General features: G+C 41.9%; 1 protein-coding gene across 5 annotated transcripts in view; it reads left to right on the top strand.

Moving 5' to 3' along the window:
* ASB5 (ankyrin repeat and SOCS box containing 5) overlaps positions 1-26,872 on the top strand; it is a 49,689-nt gene that overhangs the window by 12,656 nt on the left and 10,161 nt on the right. The window contains exons 1-2 of one of the 5 annotated variants that reach the window (XM_032869843.1): positions 12,287-12,523; positions 21,218-21,264. The exons of 1 other annotated variant lie outside the window; for it this stretch is intronic. In XM_032869843.1, the coding sequence (XP_032725734.1) occupies positions 21,258-21,264 (7 nt within the window). In that variant the 5' untranslated portion in view covers positions 12,287-12,523; positions 21,218-21,257. Of the gene's footprint in view, positions 1-12,286; positions 12,524-15,859; positions 15,996-21,217; positions 21,265-22,628; positions 22,986-26,872 lie in introns of those variants that run through there. 3 more of the 5 variants (XM_032869842.1, XM_032869840.1, XM_032869841.1) reach the window with 3 other exon arrangements.

Genomic DNA, 26,872 nt, shown 5'->3' with positions numbered 1-26,872 from the left:
AATACATTTTTATTCTTAAAATGTTAGACTTTCTGACCAAACTTCAAATATCACTAAATGTTCGTTCTTTGTTCACTTTAAGCTGAATGCTCATCATGGCCCTTCAAAGTGTATACAGCATACGGAAAACACCCCAAATGCCATATATGAGAACTCTGAGAGGAGACTGCTCTTTTTCCTCTAAAGCAAGTCAGAAAATTGTCAAGTGCTAGAAGCTGTTACACGAAGGGGCTTGGCTGATAGAAAACTTAGAATCACTACCTGCTGTAACCAATACCTCTGGACTTCAGCTCTTCACTCTTCAAGCCTGTGCCCCCAAATCTTTAGTATCTGTTTTAGATAGCAAGGTGGTAGGAATGATTAAAAAAAATAAATTAAAAAATATATATATATATATATATTTTAAATCGTGATTTTGCCAGGGCACCTGGGTGGCTCACCCGGTTAAGCATCTGCCTTCAGCTCAGGTCACGATCTCAAGGTCTTGGAATCAAGCCCTCCACTGGGCTCTCTGTTCGGAGGAGACTCTGCTTCTCCCTTTAACTCTCCATCTATACCTATTCTCTCTTCCAAATAAAATGTAAATCTTAAAAAAAAAAAAAAATCTTGCTTTTGCCTATGCACACAACTGGCTTCCTCATTCAGGATCACAGTGGGGAATTTGGTTTGTGTCCATGTCCGGAATCCTCTGTAGTTAAGGTAACACACAGGCAAGAGAGAATAGTAGCCACCCACAGCAAGGGGTAGGACTCCTGTTTGGGGACAGTTGCGCAAGGACAGCCTGCCCCCAGGACCCCGGAGTGGGCCCACCACGGTGTATGTATGTGACGCCGCCTTGGCTTGCCACGCTGCAGCAGAACCCAGCGCACCCGGGTCTCCAGACTTCCTCTCCTTTCTGCTCTAAGACCCGATTCTGTGAGTACCTTCAACACGGCAGAAACAACCGTCAGTACACTCTTCTGTTCAGGATCAACAGAAAACACCTTAGCTGCCACCAGGGCCTCAACCTTCCATGAGCCTATGGTTCCCGGGGACACAACTATTTGTGGCTAGAACTATGGGGAGGAGAGGAGGTATGTGTAAAACTGTTCTTACACTAAGGCCTTGTTGCAGCAGCGCGTAGCAGTTCTTCTTCCCAACAGCTGTTGGGCTCAGACCAGAGAACACAGGTTGCTGATTTCATCCCTTGTAGGGATTTGTGGACCTTGTTTAAATTTCAAGCAGGCAGCTGGTAGAGATAGAACACCATAACCAAGTGGGTGAAGAGAAGGCAGGAGGTGGAAAGTGTCGTTTTATGAGAATAAGATAGCGAACACCTACCTAGTTCTTAGCTGTGTGCCAGGGACCATTCTAAACATGTATGATCATAAACTCATTTCATCCTAACAAAAAAGCTTATGACGTAGGTGCTATAGGTTGTTAAGATCTGTTTTTTGCCTTCGTTATTTTTGTTTTTAAGATTTTATTTACTTAGAGAGAGAATGGGGTAGCGGGAGAGGGGGGAGGAGCAGAAGGAGAAAGAATCTCAAGCAGCCACCACACTGAGTGTGGAGCCCCATGCGGGGCTCGATCCCATGACCCCAAGATCACAACCAGAGCCAAAATGAAGAGATGGAAACCCAGCCAACTGAGCCACCCAGGTGTCCCTTGCCTTCCTTAATTTATGTTCACTGGTTTAGATTTGTCTGCCCGTGGTGTTAAGTAGCAATAGGGCACATTGGAAACCGAATGGGTCAGGAGCAGACAATCTTGGTTCCAGTCTTGCTTTGCTGGTAACACTCTGGGTGACTTTGAGGATGCCACCCACCCTCTAGCGACTTCAGTTTCTTTATCTGCAAAATGAAGACGTTAGACAAGATCAGTGGGTTCTGAACATTTTTTTTTAAGCTGTTGACTTTTTTTTTTTTTTAATGATCTGGAAGCTCAATTTGTGAGGCTGATAAGAGTGGCAACCACGCTGTTTGAAGGCAGAGCCCCACGCTAGCTGGCACGCTCCGAGGCAGCTCGGCTGAACTCCCAGGGCTCTCTGAAAGCAGATGGCATCTAAGTCCACTCTTCGCTCTGAAGCACCATGATTCTTCCATGTTATTTTAACTACTGGTGGATCATTTTTGACCAGAGATGCTTTTAGCACAGAACCTGAGTTCCTTTTGTGAATTTATCCCACCCATGACCTCACCTGCCCTATGGTGGAAGGTGGAGACTGTAACTCAACCATACTGCTCAGAACTGGCTCGAGTCACCAAATAACAGGTAATGACAATGATTTCAGAACAGTCCCTGCAGTCCTGCAGACACATTTCCATGTATTCACACCAGGGGTCACCCAAGGTCATTGGAGGAACATGGTTGGTAACTTTCCTCCCGGAGGAGTACTCTGTCGAGTATTCTCTCTTCCTCTCCACTGTGCACCCCTTTCCATCCATAACATCCTCTCCCTGTCTTCAGGGAGAGGGTGACTCCTTTTATAGTATTCTTTTTCTTGCCTGTATAGGTTTCCTTCCCCTGACTATACCTCAAGTAGTTGACCTTTTGGTTTAGCCTGCTTTTAAACTTCACGTCAATTAACCCATTCTCTCAATATTCCTTCCTGATTTCCTTTTCTCAGTGAACAACGTGATAGAAAGATTTAACCATGTGTACCTGGAGTTCATTCATGTTCAGTGCTGTAAATTCCAAATTTGGGGTAATTATGAATCCCATTGATAGAAACATCTAGTACAATTAAGTTTGTCCAGCTCCAGGAGTGGAACTGCCAGGTCATACAGCATGTGTATCCTTGGTTTTTTAGTTGGTGTTACTCTATTTTCCAATATGATTTTATCTATAGTGAGATCCACAGTGTATGAGAATTCATGGTGCTTCCCGTTATCGCTAACATGGGGTGTTGTCAGTATTCTTAATTTTTGCTAATCTGGTGGGCATGTGGAGATATCTTGTGGTTTCATTTTCATTTCCCTAATAATGCTATTTTCATGTTTATTGGCCATCTATACCTTCCAGTTTTGTGAGGTGCCTTCCAAATATTTTGCCTTCCCTTCTAATGGGTTTTCTGCCCTATTTTTCATTGATTTTAGAAGTTACCTATATAGTCTACAATTAAATGGAAACTGAAAAAAGAATACTACCTCCAAATATCCTTTGTGGCTTGGCTTTTCACTTTTGATGGGTTTTGTTTTTGTTTTTTGTTTTTGGTGAACAGATGCTCTTTATTTAAAAGTAGTCAAATTTAGGGGTGCCTGGACAGCACAACTGATTAACCATTGGACTCTTACTCTCATCTGGGGTTATGGGATTGAGCCTTGCATCTGGCTCCGTGCTCAGGGTGGAATCTACTTGAGGTTTCTCTCCTTCTTCCTCTGCCTCTTCCCTACTCCCCCATACACATGCTCACTCGCTCTCTCCCTCAAATAAATAAATCAATCTGTATTAAAAACAGTCAAATGTATAAATCTTTTCTATTTTGGTTAATACTTTTTTGTCATTTATTTTGGAAATTTCTGCTGTACTTCAACATAAAGTGTTTTTCTGCATTCTCTTCTTAAAGCTTTCCTTTCAAACCATCCACTTGCAATTGAGTTTTTGAATGGTGTAAGCCCATTTTTTCCTAAGTGGGTAGCCAATTATATTTACCCCATTTAATGGAAAGTCAGTCATACATTGTATAAATCATAGTCACTGTGGTAAGCTCTCTGCCTAAGTATAGTGTCTGTTCATACCAAGGTCTGTTTATGGGCTTTCTTACTGGGTACATCTCTCCAGACCTAAACCACACTATGTTGGTTTCAGCAGCTTTCAAGTATCTTGATACTTGGTAGAGCAACCCTTCCCACTTCGTTCTATTTTCTCAGTGGTTTTGGCTGTGCTTAGTAATTTGAAATTCCAAATTTTAGAAGCCACTTCTATGGTTCACAAAACACCTGCTGGTTTTCTGTTGTAGTTCATTTAACCTATCAATCATTTATTAAAGGGAAAATTCACATCTTTGCAGTGCTTGCCTTCCAATGAATAAACATGATATATTTTCCCATTTATAAAGGTTTTCTTTAATATCTCTCAGTAAGATTTTATTATTATCTTTTGAGGAGGTATTATATATTTTTGTTGAATTCATTCCTAGGTGTTAAATTGTTTTAGGCTACTGTAAAAACTATCTGGTTAAATCATTTCATTTTCTATCTCTATGTTGTAGGCTTAGAGAAATATAGTTAATTTTCATATATTAATTTAATACCCAGCAAACTTGCCAAACTCTCATTAATTCTAATAAGAATCTGTAGGTTCTATGGGGTTTAAGATAGAAAATCATATTATCTATGAATAACGCCAGTTTGTTTCTTCCTTTCCAAGTTTCATACCATTATTTATTTCTTCTTCCTCAGTTATTCAATGGATTAAAACCTTCAGTGCAATGTTCCATGGAGGGGTGATAATTAGTGTCCATTTTTTAGTTTTCAATGCAGAGGGAAAGCTTTCAACATTCTGCTATTAAGTATAATGTTTTCCGAAGGCTTTTGCTTCTTTGGTATTGTTAATAACTTTTACCATTTTTAAGGAAGTTCCTTATTATTACTGTTATGGTAGCTGAGTTTTGTTTTGTTTTTAATAACTCCAGTATCTGGGTGCCTGGGTGGCTCAGTTGGTTAAGCGACTGCCTTCGGCTCAGGTCATGATCCCAGAGTACTAGGATCGAGACCCGCATCAGGCTTCCAGCTCCATGGGGAGTCTGCTTCTCCCTCTGACCTCTTCCCTTCTCATGTTCTTTCTCTCTCACTTTCTCTCAAATAAATAAAATCTTAAAAAAAAAACAAAAACAATAACTCCAGCACCTTCAATTGGGCAGACATCTGGGCATTCTATTTACTGAAGGAACACTTACTTCTGCAAATGTATTTTTTTTCTTTTTAGCATTCCTCATATCATCAGTAATGTAGTTCATATTTTAGCTTAATTATCTGGAAGACAGTCCACAGTGCCAATACTCGCTTCATCAGTGATACACGGTGGCATGGGGAGCCTGCACTGGCATTCTGTGATTGTGTCTGGTGCCATGATACTAATTTAAACTACCCAGTCTCTCAAACAGTCCATTTCTTACATCTTCGACACATGGAATGCACATTCCTAAAAGATGCTCTGGAAAGTTCTTCTTTTTCACCATGAATTTTTTTTTTAGCTTTCAAAAACCTTGTCTCCAAAAAATCTGATCAAACAATATCGTTCTTCTTTCTCCTGTTATATCCTGGTCCACCAATTGTCTTCATCAAAGTGTCTGTAAGAGGTTTAAATAACCATTATTAATTTTGTGCCAACATCAACTTCGGGATTTTTCTGTGTTTTACTAGGTTTGCATAGTTTCTGTAATACGCCTCGTTGCTTCCTGGTAATGAACTGAGGAATGATTCAGATAATCTGCAAACTCTTGAAAAGCCAGGCTCAGAGCACAAATTATAAGGAGCATGGTGGTTGATGTGAAGCATGGGTCGTTTAAATCAAGTGTCTATTCAGTTTGGCTGTTTTCACATGGTAGCAAGATACGACAGAGATGTAGCTGAGCTGGCCAGTTTTAGAGAACTATTTTTTTCTCTGCACTGGATGTAACATCTTATTTATGAACAGAGCTTCCAGATTCAAATCATATATGATAATTTAGAGTCATAATTGGCAGGCAATAAATATTTAACTTTGGTATTAACTTTGGTATTTTTTGATATAGATATAAGTAGCTACGGGTGTCAGTGTGGTTTACAAGTGATGCCCTGTATAACAATGAATTTGTGCTTCAGTGTAGGGGACGTGGGCCACGCCAGACTTATACTTGAAAGATGTCACTTCTGCAGACACGATTATGGGTATAACTTTATTCTAGCTCTCTTTCCTGTTTGAAGATTTTATTCTTTATTTATTTTTGAGAGAGAGAGAGCGCATGCATGCATGCAAGCTTCTGCACGAGTTGGGGGAGGGGCAGGGGGAGAGGCAGAGGTAGAAGCAGACCCCCTGCTGAGCAGAGAGCCTGAGATGCTCTATCCCAGGACCCTGGGATCATGACCTGAGCCAAAGGCAGGCAGACCCTTAACCGACTGAGCCTGCCAGGCGCCCTAGCTCTCTTTAGTGTCTGAGTCTGAGCAAAGTATTAGGCACAGGGTTAAAAAAAATACAGTATATAACTTTCAGAGGTGAATAGGGGAAAACGGAATTATAAAATTAAACAAACCAAAATAACTAAAGAAAGAGAACACAGAAAAGTGGAGAAAATACAAAGTACAAAACTAATATGGGAAAAATTAATCTAAATATCACACAAATAGCTAAATATAACAGTAACTTAAATAATAATTTCATTTTTTTAAGATTTCATTTATTTGTCAGAGAGAGAGAGAGGGCACAAGCAAGGGGAGCACAGGCAGAGGGAAAAACAGATTCCCACTGAGTAGGGAGTCCAATGCGGGACTCAATCCCAGGACCCTGGGATCATGACCCAATCTGACCTGAATCACCCAGGCAAACCTAAATAATGATTTTAAGTAAATAACTTGAATTCTCTAGGTTAAAGATAACAATTTTCGGATTTGGGGGTAGTACCCAGCAATATATTTTTTTTAAATGACCCATCTAAAACATAAGGATTCAGAAAAGTTGAAAATCAAAGTATCGAAAAAGGCCCAACAGAAAATACTCCCTGAACATGTCTCACCATATGAGGTAGGACTTGGAGGCAAAAAACATGACTAGAGGCTACTATATGATGATAAAAGATGAATTTACTTAGAAGCTATAACAATTCTATGTATTCACCCAATAAAATTGCTTTAAGATATAAACTTGAAATATTGACTTAAAAGGAGAAAGAAAGGGGTGCCTGGGTGGCTCAGTCGTTAAGCGTCTGCCTTCGGCTCAGGTCGTGATCCCAGGGTCCTGGGATCGAGCCCTGCATTGGGCTCTCTGCTCGGCAGGCAGCCTGCTTCCCCATCTCTTTCTGCCTACTTGTGATCTCTCTCTGTGTCAAATAAATAAGTAAAATCTTCTTAAAAAATTGAAAATGTAGATCTAATCTGGATTTGGAACTCTCCGTCCACATCATTTCATGTACATTTTGAAAATGTGAGTTCGAGTTCAAAAACTGAGTATACATGGGGCCATAAAGCATGTCTCTGTAAAAGTTCAAATGATTAGTATTATATAGGTCACAGGTTGGCAGACTTTTCTGTAAAGGATAAGAGAGCAAATATTCTAGGCTTTGTGCATCGTGTGGTCTCAGCACTGCAGGTTTAACATAGAAGAAGATGATCTGCAAATGAATGGGTTTGGCTCCACCCCAATAAAATTGTATTTACCCAAACCGATCGTAGGCCAGATTTGGCCCACAAACCATCATTTGGGGCCTCTGATATGGAACATATCTACAACCCTCCACAAAATTAATGTAGAAATCATTTAACAAAATGTAACTGGAAGAAAACTCCTATGTTTGGAAATTAAGAAGATGTTTTTAAGGAACTCAGGGGTTTAGAGATCAAAATTATAAAAAGAACAAAACTGTCAACTTTCACACATTGAATTAAAAAAGTAATAGAGCCGCAAGCAGAAATTAATAAAGTGACTTATTATAAACAAAGCTGAAAGGTGATCTGTTGAGAGACTAATGAGATTGGTACACCTATGTCAAAATGGGTGTAAATAAACAATGGTTGGAATTCAAAAGAGAGCATATGGGGTGCCTGGGTGGCTCAGTGGGTTAAGCCTCTGCCCTCAGCTCCAGTCATGATCTCAGGGTCCTAGGATTGAGCCCCGCATCAGGCTCTCTGCTCGGCAGGGAGCCTGCTTCCCTTCCTGTTTCTCTCTCTCTCTGCCTGCCTCTCTGCCTACTTCTGATCTCTGTGTGTCAAATAAATAAAAAAATAAATAATCTTAAAAAAAAAAAAGAACATAAAGCAGGTGTCAATGATATTTTTGGTTTTATTTAACAACTTAATGCCAGTAACTGGGACTATCTGGATGAAAGACAATTTCCTTAAAAAAAAAAAAAAACACACACAACTTGTCAAAGCCGTTTTTGAAGAAATGAAGAACGTAACTAATCCTAAAATCACTAACAGAGATAAAATCACAAGTTTTAAAACTTCCTCCAAAAAAAAAAATCCAAGAGCAGAAGGTTTTACCACAGGCCTCTACCAAGTATTATAAGGTAGAAATATTTCTAACAGGTGAGCCATGACAGCAGAAAAAGCAAAGGACTCGTCCCCAACTCATTTCATGGAGTTCGTAGCTATTCCCTGTAGTGGCTTTGTACCATGTCAACTCAGGTATGCCAGAATTCTGCGGCCCAGAATTCCCTTTCTAGTGCTGTTCCAGGTTGGGACTGGCCGGAGGAGAACTTTGTGTAACATTTGGGTGACAGAAAAAGGAGCTAGTTTTACGCTGTTAAGGCCGGTGTAGGCACTGCTGTTGGCTTGCACATGACCCTGGTCATCTGGCCACATGGATCTGTGGCTTGTTCCACTCCCTCCAGACTGCCCACTTTCGTATCTCAGAGTTCCAGGCCAGGTGTGTGTGCCTTCTATGGTCAAGGGTGCCAGCTTCTCCTCGGGCCACCCACATCGCTGAGGCTGGAGGTAGGGACAGACAAACACTGTTCCCGGTTTTCCACGGAGTTATGACAAGTCTCTGCTCTCCCTGACTTCGCCTTCGTCTCTGATGCCCACTGTCAGCCAGCCGGCCTACGCTAACGTGCCTACGAAGACAGCAGCCCCGCACAGATTCCTTAACCAGCAATTGGAGAGGGTCTATTTGGCATGAAAAACTCCTCATTCTATAACACTCGGAGCGATCAAAGTTTAACTGGTACATTACCCAAAATCGAAAAAGTCAGTACAAGACAGGCAAATTACAGGAAGCCAACCTCACTCATGAACAAAGCTGCAAGAATCTTAAAGGAAGTATCAGCAAAGCAAATCTAGCAAGAAGAATCGGGTTTCTGAGAACTCTCTTATGATAAGGTTCCTTTTAAATAACATCCTGGCCCATCAATTGAACAGAAAGATAACACTCTATTATGAGATACAAGCTTGCTTTCGTAGAAGCACACAGTCAAACCTGCCAGTTACCTTGGGATTATTTTGAAGCAAATCTGACACATGTCACTTAATCAACAGAGAACAAATTGGACAGTGGCCAGAGTGGATGTAGGGCGAACATTTAGTATGCATTACAGTACAGGAATATACAGCAGCTTGGTCTACACCTTTGACCAAGAATTAGAAATGAATGAATGTGGATATAATCAAAGGAAATTTGGGAAGAAAATGGGTGCTGAAGAAATGGATTGGTTTATGCCTATTTCCACATCAACATCTGAAGGATTTTCAGCATAGGCTACTAGAGTGCATTACTGCACATTCAGGAATTGTCATCAGCTTTTTGCCTGTTAAGCCAACATTTATCTAGGAAAACACTTAAGGAAAATTCAACTCGACAAACCTATACTTGGGGATTGTCCAGATCATCTGGCTTCATCACCATTGGCAAAACCCTCCTGGAATCTAGGGACTGTTATAGATATTCAAGAGATTTCTGTGCTTCCCGAATATTGCTGCTTCCCCGTTACTTCAAAATTTGTGCTTCCTCCCTCTTTTAAAAATTTTCTCATATCTAATATTTTAAGTATTTTCTATTTTTGTTGTTGTTGTTTTCACATGAAAATGAATGGTCAATTGTATATCAACCAGCATTTCTTTCCTGGCAACCAGGGGACTCACCAATGATGTAGGACAGAGTTTTGGGTCCACAGCTATTTTAGTCTGGTTTTTTTTGTTGTTGTTGCTTAATTTTTGTGAGCTATTTTTGTTCGGTTGGTTGTTTTTGTTTTGCTGACAAAGTAGCAAAGTTATATCTAGTACACCAAGAATGGTTTTCTATACTCCACAGTCACTGAGCAACCAAAGAACCAGGAATATTTGTGGGGCTTACCAGTAACTGAAATGCTTGAGTGTTGTAAGTTTTGAATTTGCTTTTTTAACTTTACTACTACATAGAAAGACAAAATTTGATGAAGCAATATGAATGATATATTTACATCTACATTATACACTAGCAAGAATAATGTCATAAAATTAACATTAAGGGCTGTGTACCAGGCATAGTTCTGATTTCTCTATTAATTCATACAGAAATCCTGTGAGGTAGGATTGTTATCCCATTTTCCAGATAAGGAAATCGAGGCATAAAGAAATGAAGTAACTTTCTCCAGGTAACAAATTTAGTATTTGCCTGGCGTGGGATATGGACCCGGCTTTGGTCATTTGAGGGCAGTGTTGAGGCTCCTAACTACTATACTAAGTCAGAATGAATAGCTCTATTAGAACATGGATTAACAAGGGCACCTGGGAAGCTCAGTTGGTTAAGTGTCTGATTCTTGGTTTTGGCTCAGGTCATGATCTCAGCATTATGAGATCAAGCCCCATGTCTGGCACCGTGCTCAGTGCAGACTCTGCTTAAAATTCTCTCTCCCACCGCCCCTCCTCCTCCACCCCATTCGCATGCTGGCTCACTCTCTCTAAAAAAATAAAGAAAAAGTTTTAAAAAAAGAAAGCAGATCTCCTGAGATTTGTTAAATCAAGGGTAGGTGCACTGCTGATGCATATGGAGTTGGTAAAAAAAATAGTTACATCATTGAGAGTTTTAAATCTTTTCATCCTATGTTTTGTGGCTAAAACATAACATTAGGAATTTTTTTAAGGCAGTATACACTTTTTTCTAAAACTATGTTTAGCAGAAGCCTGGAGAAGTGTTGAGTTCTGTTTTCAAAATGAGAATTGATATCTTTGGTTAGATTTTCCTTGTTTTTCCTTTGATAATGGCATTGTGATATCTCTTCATTCATCTCACAATCCGCATGCTAGCCAAATGCTTTCCAAGATACCAGGTTAAGAATAACAGCAACAGCAAAACAAAACAACAACAAAAAACCCCCACATTTTTTGGCCATTTTTTCGCAAAATTGTTTTGGGCTTCATAAAAATCTTAACAATGGAAATACACTGTCTACGATAAAATCGTATCTTCTTCATGGATAATTGCTACTTGCCACTTACAGTTTATGAAATGTCAATGAGAATTATATGTCAATCAGATATTTTGTGGACACTTCTAACAGTTAAGGAGCATCACGGCAACCTAGCTCTGGGGATTTCCAAGTCTATCATGAGTCTAAGATTGATTCCCAGATGTACAGATGTTTCTTAGACAGTGATGGAGGTCTATGCCAATTCTGAAATGCCAGTCTAGAGTGTAAGGTTCAAGTGCACAGCAACTGTCTTTTCATCTCTGTGTACCCAGGGCATAGCACCCAGTAGACATCTAAGAAATATGGAGTGAATGGGTGAATGAATGCATGAATAAATGAAATTTCATCACTTACTTGATCATTACACAACTAGAAATTAACATACTTTAGTTGTTAGCATTTATGTTAGTCTCTCATGGTTTAAGCACTTAGGGATTTTGAATTTAAATTGTATTTTATTATTTTCGTGCTACATATGGGCATTATTTGTGTCTTTCTGAAAAACCATTTATGTCTTTTGGCGTAGTAAAAAAAAATCCCAAATTCAGAGATATCTTATATATTACAATGTTGAAAAAGATATTTTAAGCATTTCGAGAAGACTTTAACTCTCAATATTAACAAACAGGTGAGTATGGTAGAAATCACCCTTACGTGACAGCTAACAAGAACTTACTGTGTCCTAGACATTAAGGACAAGTACATTTTCTTCAACAGTGAAGTGTCCTAGACATTGAGGACAAGTACATTTTCTTTAACAGAACCCCTTAGCGTTCTGTTTCAAGATCTACCATAAAAAATATGCTTTAGGCAAGCATGTAATTTTGTTACTTCAAACTCCATTTAACTGGATTTTACATTATGCTTCTACTTTTAAAAAATCATCCCAAAACAAGTTGGTGATATTGAAAGAGCGTCCTTACCTAACATTTATTCTTAAAGCCCTGCCCACACCGGCTTCTAAAGTATCCTTCACTGTGGTTAGGCACTACTGTGATACGTGTGGTTTTATGAGGATCCTGACCATATGTTCTCGAACTGTGATTTTTTCAGACCCCTGTGACCTTTCCTAACCACTCAGTACCAACTAAGAGAGGAGCAATCAGGGACCACAAGATGTCACTGTAGGTTTCCCAGCAACCTTTAGAGGAGAAGTGAATGACCCTTGGACAAAGGTTCACTGTTAGAGAACAATCACTGTGCTTTCCCCCAAGGTCAGGCCTGCCCTCAGACCTCCTCTGCCCTCATTCCCCATCCCTAGGCCAACAGATTTAGGTACCCATGTTTACATAAAATAGAATAAAAAATAAAATGGAACAAGAGTGGGGCTCGGGGATGACAGTTATGAGCTCCATGTGCGTGTGGCCTGGTAGAGACACCCACAGCAAGGCGGCCTCCCGGAACTGAACGATGGCCCGTTCCAGATGCGACTGTGCAAGGGTGGAAATTTGGCACTAGCAGGTACAAGGGAATCTAACATATCTTGTGATGATTTAAGGCGAAGTTTTTATCTTGCATTTAGTGAGTCATCTGTACTTTAAAGAAACCTTTTTCTTTTTAAGATGGGAATATAACATTTTTTAAAAAAAATTTTAGAAAATGGAGAGATCGCAGACTTTTACTCTAAGATAAAGAATTTAAACATGGTCCATGTAGTTATTATTCTAGAAGGCAGTTTATGAACTGGGTTGCTCTTCGGAAAATAAAAATTGATCGTGTGTTTGATGACATATGGAATTACTGTTTTTTGTGTGATTAGGATACTATAGTTATGACTGGAGAGAGTCCTCATCTTTTTAGAGATAGATAGTGAAATATTTATGGGTCATATCATATAATGAGGTCTGCTTCAAAATAATCCCAGGAATGGGGTTGGGAGGGCTGCGGGTGACTTGAAGATGAAACAAGACAAGTTGTGAGTTGGTAACTGTTGAACTGGGTGCTGGAGATTGTATGAGTTTAGAGTATTCCACTGTCATATGTGGGGGAAACTGCCAACCGGGATTCCAGCTGGAGTCCCTTCATCTTGATCTGTTTCTGAAGATTCGGGTGGGGGTTCAACGCTGCCTTTTGGAAGCAATGAGCTCCTGAACTTTGTGATTGCTTGTGTAAACAACAAAACAAAACAAACAAACAAAAGTGTGTGTTAGTGTCCCACTTGTAATCTTAAAACTGTCAGAAGTTGATCCAACTCTGTAGTTTTTTCAGAATTTCTTGAAAATGTGTACTCACTCCTTACAGTGTGTGGCATCATTACAGATTTCTATCATAATCCCTCTTAGATTTCAACTTTCCATTTTGAAATTTCTTATCTTATCCTCTCCTTAGAAGTGCCTTTAGCTCATTGATGGTTTCCAGCGTCGTCCTTTGAAACTATTCCAGTCTTCACAGTGCTCTCTCACGGAGGACTGGCAACCAGCCCAAACTCAGGTCCCTTAGTTTTCAAACACATTAGCGTTGGTTAAAATGGGAATAGAATGGCCCCGTTTCATTTCCCATATCCTGCCTAAAAGGCGTAAAATTTTATTTTAGCCCTTGTGGGCAATAATGGTATGTCATCTCTAATCTACACGGTATTTCAGACATTTTTTCTGAGACGTAATACTTCGGAGTCTGTTATCTTCTATGGAATATAATTTTAATTATTTCCTGGAGTATTTTATCTACTGCTGGTTTGCTTTAAAACTTCTGCCTCCTCACAGGGCTTGGTGATATCCTGCTACTTCCCAAATCCACTTCTGCACTGACACGAGGGAAGATGCTAGATTCTTCTATATATCTAGATATTTCACAGTGGGTCCATATTTACACAATCCTAGATAGCCAGCATTTAAGTGATTCAGTCACAAACACTCTCACTTCACTGTGCATTTTTTTAAATGAAATCATACAGTTGAGCTACTTCATAGATTTAATATTCTGTTCCTTATTTTTTCTGGTAAATTAACTAACAGTTTCCTTCAATTTCTTGGAGTCATTTTTTAAAAATTATTTTTGCTTTGGATGCACCTAAAATTTTTGAAAGAAGTAATTATTATTTCCTGAGTCCCCCTGATTATTTATGTGAATTTTTAAATGTATTCTGCAGGCCAGCAAACATCTCACTTAACTAAGTATGTAGTTATGATGAAATCCAATGGCTTTTTTCTCCCCACTGCACTGGAAATTTATTACCCCCACAGACTACATTAAAAAAAAACAACCCTCTTGAAGTATTAATTATTCTTTGGAATTCCACTTTCAAATGACGTCTTAAGTCTTTTTTTTTTTTTTTTTTTTTGAGTGGCCACTACTTAAGAGATACAGTGTGGTAGATCTGTGACATCTCAGATGTATATACTCTGAGTACCCAACCCAGTGGGGGGGGACTGTCAGAGAAATAATTCCCTTCGGCCTCTGCTAAGTCCTGGGAATGTGCCCCCCATCCAAGCTGCCTCAGCTGAGCTGGTCCAGTTTTCCTGGCAAAGTCTGGCCTCCTTTGTGGTCTTGGACTATGCCCACAGCTCATGGGCCACCTTGCCCTTTGTATGTGAGTCACAGAATCTGAATCAAAGAGTGTCAGAGCCAGAAGACAGTAATCTTATCAAAGTTCTTCATTTTACAGAAGAGAACTCCTACATATCATTAAGCCGCCTGCCCCCGGTCCTTTAGTTTGAAGGATTAAAGCTTAATTCAAGATAAGGAAAAGATAGTGGTGTCCATTAGTGATAATTTTGAGGTAAATGCTGGCGATGGAATACGGCAGCAACTCTGAATGGGGTAACGCACATGAAATAACTTTATTCACAAAACGTTTTTGTTCTTACCTGGTTTGTTATATGAAGGCAAGAGCCCATTAATTTTTTTTTTTCTGTAAATACCAATGGAAGGTAGAGCCTAACCATAGTGATAAAAAGGTAAAGACAGAGAATGGAATCATAACCATTTTTCATCAAGACAGACCTGGATATGTTGATACCGTGTAACCAGACCCCTGGCTCAGTTAATCCCTGGAGACCTCCGTGGGCCAGTTCCTGCTCTCCACTAGGTCATGGCCAGTGTGCCTCATTCAACTTTACGTGCCAACTGAAAACACGAGGCACATATGTGGTTTTTCCTCTTGTTGCCCTGCCTTTTAGGGTGAATGCTCTCCATCGTACTTAAATTGACCACTGATGCCTTCTGGCCTAGAAATGACCTCCGGAAAAACATCACAATAGTGAGCTGTGCCTATGTAAATAACAGGGCTATGATTTTTGCATGGAAGCCAATTCTAAACTTAGATTCTTACCAAAGGAACATGAGCCACCTACCAGCTGACCCTAATGCACACACACACTATTTATTCCCAAGGCTGAAGCAGAAAGGCTCACCAGTCACCCATCACTGCTGAGCTCTCTGGGGGCAGCCTTCTGTCTGTACCTATTTTCAAGGGTCAATTTTACAAGGGATTGATTTGTACATAATTCAAATCAGCTTTCCTATTTTAAATAAGGAGTTCAAGGCTATTCAGCTTCCGAATAGGAAATGCAATTTTACACATTTTTCCCTTTCTGTGCCGGGCAAATAGTTAAATACTTCCGGCTGCAGCTGAGTCTTCCCTTTAAAAATAGAAAATCCTACTGCACTTCTGGCCCATCCCCCACCAGCTCCTTCCCCACCCGCTCCAAGTGCTTCTGAATAGAGCTCAGTGTCCCGGCCCCTCTCAGGTTGGCACACAGGAATCTTTGTGAAAGTCCGAAGGGGAGCAAAAAGTAGCTAGAAATCCAGCCGCTGGCATTTCTTCCGGCTAGAGCACTTGACTCTGACACCTGGTTGTGGCAGACAGAAACTATGCCCGCAGATATTGCCGATGACATGAACTGCGTAAAGCAGATGCTCACGAAAATGAGAGCAAGTGTAGAAGAATGTTCTTCTGAACAAAAAGCTAGCTGGGGTATTCTGACCAGTCAAGGTTAGTAGAGCAGCCATTGCAGATCTATTGGTGTCCTGAAGTAAACTAGAGTGACCTGTGGTTTTTTTGTTTTGTTTTGTTTTGTTTTTTGTTTTTTTTTGCAAATACTAACTTTCAACTGGGGTGCTTTCCAGAACATGGGTTCTGAAACGTAAATGTATGGCATGGCAAAGGGGTGCTCTCTTTTCACAGTTTAGTGTACAGAGAATGCATTTATGGATTCATTTTTATGACCATGTATGAAACACCACGGTATGATCTCAAGTCTTTGCATTGTTTACCTTTCCACTTCTTGATTAAAAAATGTGTATTTAGAAAAAAATTGGGAAGGATATACAACCAAATGGAATGGTTGTACTTGGAAAATATCATGGCTTTCTGTGTTTTATGATGTATTTATTTATCGTCCTGTTTAATGTTCCTTTATTGTAACTGGCTAAGAAAATACAGTCATTGTTGCTACAATTTCAAATATACACATTATTATATGAAAATGTAGACAACAGTTCCACATTTTTTTTTTCATTTTTAGAAGGCAACTCTTAGTTCATTTAATCAGTTTATTTTTAAGTATTATGGACCACTATGCGCTCTGGGCTTAAAGAGAGAATGGGACAAGATAAATTTCCCTGAACGTTTGAAAGGACTGAGATTGCTTCCCGGCTTTATCAGTGACTGATTTCAACTTGAGGCAAAGCATTTAATCTCTGTCTTCGTCTTCTTGGGCCACCATAGCAAAATACCAGAGGCTGGGCCGCTTAAACAATAGAAATTAACTTTGTCACAGTTTCGGAGGCTTCAAGTCCAAGATCGAAGTTGCCACATCGCTAGGCTTTGGTGAGAGCTCTCTTCCCGGCCTGTAGATGGCCACCTTCTCGCTCTGTGCTCACATGGCCTTTTCTTGATGCAGATCTCTCTCTCTGTTTATAAGCCCACCAACTCTGTCAGATTAGGGCCCCATCCTCATGGCCTTGCTTAACCTTAATTACCTCCTAAAAGCCATACCTCCAAATAGAGTTATACGGGGTGTTGGGGTTTACCATAGGAATTTGGTGGCAGACAAAACAATCCTATCTTAGTCCCTTTGTGCTGCTCTAGCAAAATACCACAGACTGGGCCGCTTATAAATGAATTTATTTCTCCCAGCTCTGGAGGCTGGAAGCTCAAGATCAAGGTGCCAGCAAGGTCATGTTCTCCATGCGGGTCCTCTTCCCGCTCATTGCTGGCTCCCTCTCACAGTATCCTCACGTGGGGGAGGGGCTGGGGGAACCAGTTTAATGAGGACACCGATCCCGCTCGCGAGGGCTCCACTCTCGGCTTAAAAACCTCTCCAAGGCCGCAGCTGCTAATACTGTCACACCGGGTGCCAGGACCTCAACACGGGGATTTCAGGGGGACGCCACCGCCCACAGCACTGGACCTCGGTACAATGGAGTAACAGGGTTCTATCAACGACATACTTTGGGTCAAACACTTCTCACACAGGCCCATTTAGCCCTTAGGACAACTAGAAAATGTAGATCCTGGTCACCTCCGCTTTACAGATGAGAAAACAGAGGCAGCAACGGAAACCTACCGAGTCGCAACAGCAAATACCGACGGTCAGACACCCCATCCTGACCCGCCTTCCTCCGCAGCCCGCTGGGAAGCCCGGCTCCCGCTCCACACGCCCTCTCAGCGCCCTTCCGAACACCGTCCCGACTGCAGCTGAGGAAGCAGGAAGAGCCCGCCGCGGAGCGGCGGTGATGGAGACTCTGACTGCAGAGACTAAGTTGGCAGCGTCGCTCCTGACAACCCAGGAAGGCCGCGGGGCTGAGGAGAACACTTCCGGGCTGGGCTCTGCAAGGAGGTCAGGGGAAACTGCCTAGTTTGTTGAGACGGCATCTCTGAAGTGTGGTCGAAAGAGCACCGCTTTCTCTGACTTCCGAATTACATCCGGCCTCAAGCTCCCATCCCGCAGGCTGACTGGGAACTTTATCCTTTTAATACTGTCCCCTCTCCCCTCTTCAGCTCTGCGCAGAGGTGAGAGCTGAAAGCTCGCGCAGTAGGGAGCCGCCGCCGCCCCCGCCCCCAGCCCCTTCCTGCGGCGGAACAGGCTGGCCCACCCCAGTTAGCCTTGAAACAAGTTCAGCCAGTCTGCGGCCCCCAAGTCAGACAGACCGGAGGAGCTCTGTCCTGAGTGGGGGCGCAGGAGCCTAGAGCCCGCCTCTTCCTCCTTGCTACCGCTGGATTTAGGTCCTATCACCTCTCTGGGGCGTGGCCTAATCAGGGACTAGGCCCTATCACCTCTCTGGGGCGTGGCCTAAACAGGGACTAGGTCTCATCACCTCTCTGGGGCGTGGCCAAAGCTGGGACTCAGGCTCCTGCTGGGCTTCATGGTGGGCGTTCAAAACCTCAAAACATTGTTTTTCTTTTTCTTTTTTTTTTTTAAGATTTTATTTATTTATTTGACAGACAGAGATCACAAGTAGGCAGAGAGTCAGGCAGAGAGAGAGGGGGAAGCAGGCTCCCCGCCGAGTAGAGAGCCGGATGTGGGGTTGATCCCAGGACCCTGAGATCATGGCCTGAGCTGAAGGCAGCTGAAGGCACCCACTGAGCCACCCAGGTGCCCCTCAAAACCATTTCTGTCGCTCTCGGACTCCCCCTCCCTCCCGTTCCTTTGCCCCTCCGCTCTTCCACTTCCCTCCCGCCTCTTCGTCCTTCTTTCTCTTATCTGTCTTCTCCTCACCCTACCAACGTACCTTCTTCCTCTGACGGAGTCTCACTCTCCACGTAAGGGGAGCAATCTTCCAGCAGCTTCTGCTGTCTGGTCCTCTCAAGCCCTGTGAGCAGAGCAGATAAACCAGCGAAGCGGGTCCGCCCAATAGAGGACTCTGTAACAAAAGAAGGAGAATTGTGGGGCTTCTGGATGACGCAGTCCGTTGAGTGAGGGACTCTTGGTTTCTGCTCAGGTCATGATGTCAGGTTCATGAGCTCGAGCCTGGCTTGGGGGGGGAGGGGGGCTCATGCTCAGCGGGGAGTCTACTTCTCCGTCCTTCTGCCCGGTCCCCCTGCACTTGCCCACATGCACTCTTTCTAAAATAAATAAATAAATAAATAAAATCTTTAAAAAAAAAAAAGGAAGAAAGAAAGAAAGAATTGAGCAGGGGGAAGACAATATGGAAAAAAGAAAAAAATGGAATGGGTACAACAGTTCAGTTTAATTTAAGCATAGGCTGTGTGGCGGCAAGTAATAGAACATCAGAATGGAAGGTCTAATCACATTGTAAATAATCTTTTATTCTCGGATGGGCATCTTGGGCCGTACTCCGTGGCGAGCCATTAAAGTTTCCGGGTGGGAGAACAACAAGATTCCAGAGGTGTTTTGGGGGGTTGGGTGGGAGGGCAGCCCTGTGCAGTTGTGCAAGCTGAGCTTGTGTGCCCAGCATGGGTCTTGGCTGCTATGGAAACGGGTGCCTTTTCTCGTTTTCCTAAAGGCACTGAAGGGGCTGGCAGCAACTCTGGATGCTCTTGAAGTTTAATTCAGTGGCAGCGTTAAAGAAGGGCGGGGTAGAGTTGCGAGCCCGGAAGACCTTTCAGGGACCGTGCAGTCCAAACTCAAAAGGAGGCAGACCATACTTCATCCATCTCTGTGTATCTCTGGCATCTAGAAGGGTGAAAATTGCCCTCGCAGATCACCGTAAGTGTTTAATAAATGACTGCATAGTGGATGGACATGAGGGGCAAGATCACCGCCTTAAGGAAATACTCTTTGGACTCACTCATGGGGCAGGCCTGCAGCTTGTTGGAAAGTGAGGACCCACGACTGGAGGAGCAGAATGCGCAAGCTCGTCTCTGCAGCTCCTGAGATTCTGAACATTGATTCAACAGGTCGTGAATGTGATCCATATGCTAGGTCTTGGGGACACGGTAATGAACAAAATATACCACGTTCTACTTTCCAAGATCTTACATTCTAGCAGCCATCAGTGCTCAGAAGAAAAACAAACACAAAGGAGAGTAAAGAGAACAAAGAAGAGGACAAGAAGGACTTTCTCCTGTGAGGTGGTCAAGGAAGGGCATGTCCAAGAGAGTGACATGCCAGGGCAGAACAGAAGTCAGAAAGAGCCACGTGCATCTCTCAGAAACAAGGCAGGGCGGGCAGAGTGAAGGGAAGTGTATATCTGGTGTGTTGAGGAGAAGCAAAGAGGCCACTGTGGCTGATGGAAGGGGTCCAACCTACAACTGAGATCAGAGAGGGGCCTGGAGACACTTGGAGGTCATGACAAGGACTTTGAATTTTCCTCCGGGTAAGAGGGGAAGCCATTGGATTCTTTCTGACTTAAGAAGGATCGTTTTGGCGCCTGTGGTTACAACAGACTATTGGAAGGGCTCAAGTGGAAACAGACCAGTCAGCCCGGACTTTTGCAACCAGTCGGGGGAGGGTAAGGGTGGCTGGCGCAAGGGGTGCGGCAGTGGCTGGATTATATTTGAATGGGAGAGGCAAAAGACTCACTGGAGTTTGCCTGTGGGCTGTGAGAAATGAAAAGGAAGGATTACATGGAGGTTTTTGACCTTGGAGCGCCTGGATGGGTGGAGGCAGCAGGTGTGAATAGGGAGGAGAGGTAAGAGGAGCACAGCATGTGCTTCTTTTCCATGTGAACTTGAATTGCCTATTTAAATATCCAACTGGAGAAATTGAAAAGCCAGCTGGAAATTCAAGTCTGGAACTTAGAGGCAAGAGCTGGTCTGGAGATATAAAGTTGGGCTACTCGACCTGTGAATAATATTCCCATCCATGGGGCCAGAAGAGATCCCCCTAAGAGTGAGTAGAGATAGATGCTAGGACCCTGCTTGTGATGATGAAGATACATAGACTGAGAAGAACCCAAGTGATAATAACTATCTCCTCGCAAAGAAGCACAGAGACCAGTCAACACATATGAAGTTTCCTGGAAAATTTTTGTGCTTAGGTTTAAGACCATACCGTAAGTTCTTTAAACAATAGTATTGTTTAAAGCAAAAGAGAACCAAAAAGAAATAACTGGTTTTGAGAGAAAGATGATGCGTTTGGTTTTAGAAATGTATAGAGAGGCCAGCAAAATATTTAAAATAATTTTTAAATTGGCGGTAAAATTTGTGGGAGAGACCAGGGAAGAACTATAGATTGGACAGTTATCCATATGGATGAGATCATTGTCCCTAAATTTTGACCATTCCCTATCTCTTTATATCACCTACAGAGATATAGACAAGAGGAAGAAGATGAGCTAAAGCCTCATAATGTTAAGTAAGTTAAGTTGTTCTAACTTCTATTTAGAAGAGGTAATAAAAAGCTAAGGGGCAGATACAGGGAAATAATTGTCTAAAATGGAATTTCAATTGTGGTGTTGTCATGTTTCTGATGTGTTTGGTACTGTGTTAAGTACTTCATGTTCACTTACAACCCTGTGGTGTACATAGACTTATTCTTCCCTTCATGGCTGAGAAAACTGATGTTCAAGAGGTTAAATCACTATCAAGTTCACACAACCAGCATCTGTGCTGGGATTTGAACTCGGATCCATCTGAAGACGTCCAGTGTGCTCTGTCCACAGTGCCAGGGACCAGTGACAGTTAATTGGGATGACTGAGTAGTCTCTTCCAAGAGCAGCATTGTTACCTGGAGAGGGTGTTAAAATCTCTTTCTCTCTTGATTTTGGATACTTGTGGATATGGTAGGGGAATCCATTGTTTTCACTTTGTTGGAAATTTTGTCGTCTTCTTCTTCTTCTTCTTCTTCTTCTTCTTCTTCTTCTTCTTCTTCTTTTTTAGATCAACCCTGATACTTTTTTCACTCGTCTGTTGTTTTTTTCTGTTTGGGGCCAGACATTATTTTCTTAAGACATAATGAAGGGATCCTAGACCACGAACAAGAGATCAGTTAGAGTAAGTCACATATCCATACAACTCACCATTTATACCTGAAGTTCCTGGGACACAACTGGTGGTTTCAGATCTGGACTAGATTTTTCTGAGGAAACTTCTAGAAAGGCGACAGGAATGGAAAGAAAGGAGAGTCTCAAGCTTGGAAGGGACTGGTTTTAATAGTGTGTTACTTCCCTCCTTGTCAAGCATGTCCCCATGGGTCTGTGTGGCTCTATTAATGTGGTTAAACAGAAAAGTACACAGTCAAGGTCAGTAAATGCCTGGTGATTTTTAATTATTTTGCAAACCTGTGCGTAAGAATGGGCCAGATGTTGAGCCTGAAGCTTATCTGCATTTGGGGATCTTCTTTAAGCAAAATAACATAGATCACAGTCTTAGAAAGTGTCTGTGCAATGTAGGGGTCCTGAACTTGAGTTTCATTGGATTCATGGTATATCCATTGCCATTAGAAACAAGATTTTTGGTTTAATGCTTTAGAGCAAAGAGAGCTGTAAAATGCATTAACATTTGGCACTGATTCAAATGTGAAGATGCCATTGCCTCCCACCTCTCCTTACAGTTTCCTGTCTGAGATGAGTGTCCTGACTTTCCTATTTTGGGACCAACTGAGGAAAGTGGGTGTGACCCAAACTCAGAGAGCCCTCCGCACCATTGGAAAGTTTGCTCAGGTGTGAGTCTACAGCCTACTTCTGTGCTTGGGACTAAGAAGGAGAGCCAGGAAACGACTTTCTAAAAAATAAATCGGTTTCATCATAGCTATGGGCAGAGCTATAATTGTAATACTCTGATTTTATTGCAAGGCACATAGTGCAAAGAAAAAATACCTTAGGATAAGCAATTTGTCAAGGAGAAAGAATCAATAAGGAAAAGCAATTTGGAAAATAAATCAGATTTTCACAAGCCCTGTTTGGTTTTGGAGGTGAAAGGTCATGTTACAAGGAGCTCAGAGCTCCTTAAGATGGCTGAATGGAACAAGCACATGACAAGCGATTTTTTCTTAATGCTGATAAAAACAAAGAGATATGAGTCGAATTTACCTCAGCAGTGGCTGGCTTGAAGTGCCATGGGGAGACGGCGATTTAGGTATGGTACAGACCTTTACCAAACTGGGTATTAGCTAAGAGAGTGGCTGTTTTTACTCTAGCAATGCGTTGTTTACAGAACGGGGTAGGCGCGCTCCCTGTAAATTGTATCCCAGATGTCTGGGGACGGGTGTTGTGTCTAAATATAGTCAAGTCAGCTCATGTGTAGCCTCAGCGAGACCTTCACAGTAACCATTCGATTAGCGTGGGGAAAGTTACAGGTGTTTGTAGAAAACAGTTGTCACAGTGAGTAACTTATCCTCAGGAGTTAAGCTGGACCTTTAAAAAAGTCTGAGCTGGCCCATTAATGTCTGACAAGACTGAAAAGTTACGCAACTGCTATCTATGAAGACATGTATAATTTTGCTTGGTTTCAAGAAAACTTATAAATCTTTGTAATATAAAGCATACCCATATTGAAAGGTAAGAGATTTTATATTGAACACATATGAATGGAAATTTGCAATTGCCGAATGTCAGATTTTGGAGGGAAGAAATAGGGCAGGGTGGAGACTTAGTTCAGAACAGGAGCTAGAATTCGTTCTGGTAAGCCTTTGATTCTCACCTGTTCCTGGATTAATTTCAGAGACTGTTCTACGGCATTACAAGGAAGCCAATGAAGTGGGGTTGCTTGGGAGTTAAGTAAGCAGAGTTCAAACAAACAAAAAGCTTTTTGCTTTGAATCCAGGCATGGTCACTCCTTCAGTAGATGGACACATGCTTATTTCCTGTGGCTTACTTGGGAAAAGAAAACATGGCAGCAGATGTTGATTGTTGGCTTAAATGCATTTATTAGTCACTCAGCTGCTCTATTTAGTTTAATTAAACTGATAGCAGTGAAAATTATTTTAGTCAAGAGCGGCTGCTATTCATGGCTTGAGTTTCTCTAGTTTTGGAGAAAAATGATGGTTCCATAAGATTCATATCAAAATCTCTCTCATTTACCAGTTTGTTTAGCAAAGATACTAGGTGATTATCTATTGGGCGTTTATGGATCAGGCACTTCACCTGTTTATTTCCAGTCCCCCCCACCTCAATCCTGTCCAGTTGTTGGTGGTGCTTGCCCCATTTTTCAGGGAAAAGTTAGGTGACTTCATGGGGGAAGCCACTGTCTTAAACTGGGATGCAGATCCTGGCCTGCCTGGCCCCTCTGTCTTTCCCCTGGGGAGCTGCTGGGCTCCAGCCCCATTAACTCCTCCCATCAGTCTCCTGCTCCCCCCCCCACCCCACTATCCTAGTTCTTGAAGGAATAATGACAGACAGCAGGGGTCCCATGCGCTTGTGCAGAGCTGAGTTCATCCCAGGAAAACAACAGGGGGATGCACTCTCACACCCTCTGCCCCTGACTCATGGACCAATGGATTCCTCGTCCAACGTTGTCGATTTGCAGTGGTTTGTCACTGACACCCCCACATGAACCTTTCCTGCAGATTACGGTGACATTTAACTCCTTTGTCTTGCCATTGGAGGTCATATTAATAGAAATAGCAAATACACATAAGTGTCAGCCTTTTTTCTTCCCATCTTTCTTAGACCTAAGTCTTAGTGATGAAGACAATGTCAGTGGGTCAGAAAGCTGCGGGGCAGTGGGACAGGAAGCTGCGGGATAGTCTGCGGGGAAGCTGGCACTTGGCATATGGGACACTGCATTGAAATACTTTTGTTTCTTTATTTTATTACTTCTGTGGCCTGTTTTCTAAATGAACCTTTCCTTTTTTTTTTTTTTTTTTTTTGGTCCTTTCTTTTGTGAAGCAAGCAATACTGAAATTGTTTAGAAGTCTAATATAATAATTTTGATGGGCAAATGCATTCATATGAAAAAAGGGATATCAAGTTCCCAGCGGCTGCAAATACTGTTAGCTTTTTTGCCCCTGAAAGGTATTCATGAACATGCCAGGTAGAAATAAGCCCAAAACGAATCCAAAAGACCATTTCTGTAAGATTTTCCCAATCCCACCTTCTGGTCAGTTGCCCTTTAGCTAGTGACAATGAAAGAAGCAGCAATCCTGAGTGGCATCATGTCATTCCGCATCTATCTTTTAGTGATCAATCAAGGTAATGAAATCTATTAAGCCATTATACAGGAGGGAAAACATGATCATTACAAATACTACAAATGACTATTTAAATGCATACATTTAAACATTGGATAGTGTAACTTTATTAATTTACTACTGCTCTGCTGAATAAGCTGGACTGATGCGATCTTGTTGGAAAGTGACTATTATAGTTTTCTTATTTAAATATTCACAATAAAATCAATATTATGTCCAAAGTTCTCCAGAGTTTCACTCTGCAACCAAGGTGTTTACTTTGATAATAAAACAGATGTGTATGATTTTTAAAGCATTAGATTTCATTTTAGAAGCTGAAACTCGAAACGTAGTTGTTCCCCCAAATAATATTACTTATGATGGTGATTTTTGCACTTTCTTCAGTAAGATATCATGTTCCACTTTCTTAAGAATTACTGCTTTGCCACCAGATTTGATCCTATCAACCAGCGTTTACTGGTGTGCATTACTTCAATTCTCCTTTTACTATATAATAGGAGCGTCACCTACTGGAAAGAAAGGATGCCCCCGAGCTAGTAACAGTAACTCTTCTTTCAGTTAACAGCTCCAAGAATTGGATGTCTGGCTTTTGAATAAGCTAATCCTTTTGAATAAGCAAGAAATCATAGTGGATAGGAAGGAAAACAGCGCAGTGTCGTGACTGGGAGGCCCAGCTCTAGTTAGATCATGTGTGACTCTCCTTAAACGATTTCCTTCCTTTGGCTCTCATTCCCCAGCTTTAGAATAGAACCAACCATTGTACACACTTGAGCGCGTGTGAGAAGTAAATGAGAGCGTGCTCAGCCAGCTTGCCCAGCTGTCGTGCATAGTCATCGCTATTTGGCCCCAGCTACTAATACAGTAAGGAGGTCTGGTCCCGCCCTTAGGATTTGTATCTTTCATAACATCCCATATTATCACTGGATATAAAAAAAATAGGTGGATTATTGGCAGTTGGCTTCTCTCCTCTCCACCAGGTTCACTTGGTCATTTTATTTATCCTGTGATATGTGTGTGACCCACATTTTATTCAGTGGAATCTCCTTTACGGGGTTTTGGCAAAAGTTCTGTAAGACCACCATGTAGAAGCCTCGGTGTATGTGTAGGCTTTCTCAAAGGTAGGAAAGCATGGGAGCAGTGGAGTGGTTTCTAAAGTAGGACTCCTTACCATGTTTCCACTAATTTATCTGACCTATTTTAGAAGCTTTAGACATGCCTTTCATAAAATTTGTTTCTAATAGCTAAGTGGCTTTATTGGAATTGCACTATCACTGATTAGCAGGGTTTTTAAAAATTACATTTGTTGCAGCTCTTGGATCCAAAATAGGAGGAAGAATTAGTAGATAAGAATTAGTAGATAAGAAGACAGATACTAGCAAACATAATCCCATCACGTCGGGAATATTTTCTCCCTAGTCAGCCGCTCGCTCTTCAGTTTATCGGTCATTGATCCCCTTGAAATTAATGTTTTTCTGATTTGCAGAGTCTGCGTGTTTAATCACAGTAAAAACCTCCAGCATGATCTCCCATGTCTGTTAAATAGAATCAAGAGTGCTGATCCTGTTTATATTACAAGAAAATTACTGTGCACCAACCCAGTATCATCTAAGACCTCCCAGACAGACTACAGTGGGAGAGATGGGTGTGGTTGGATGCCAAGTGGCCCTGGGGGAAAGAAGGAAGGGGTGATTTCCACATAAGAGGCACTGATTTTTCTAATGGGAGGGTTGCAAAAGGCATGTAAAGAGGGGGAACTCGGGGGGACATGGCAGGTCAGTGCCTTTTTCATCAGGGTATGGGGCTGAGGGATCAGTATTGCCACTGGTACATAGAG

Source organism: Lontra canadensis, unplaced genomic scaffold (genome assembly GCF_010015895.1).
Source record: "Lontra canadensis isolate GAN:19392208 unplaced genomic scaffold, GSC_riverotter_1.0 scaffold39, whole genome shotgun sequence".
In the NCBI taxonomy this organism is placed as follows: domain Eukaryota; kingdom Metazoa; phylum Chordata; class Mammalia; order Carnivora; family Mustelidae; genus Lontra; species Lontra canadensis.
Note: the sequence above shows the minus strand (reverse complement) of the source record. Positions and strands in the feature narration are given on the sequence as shown.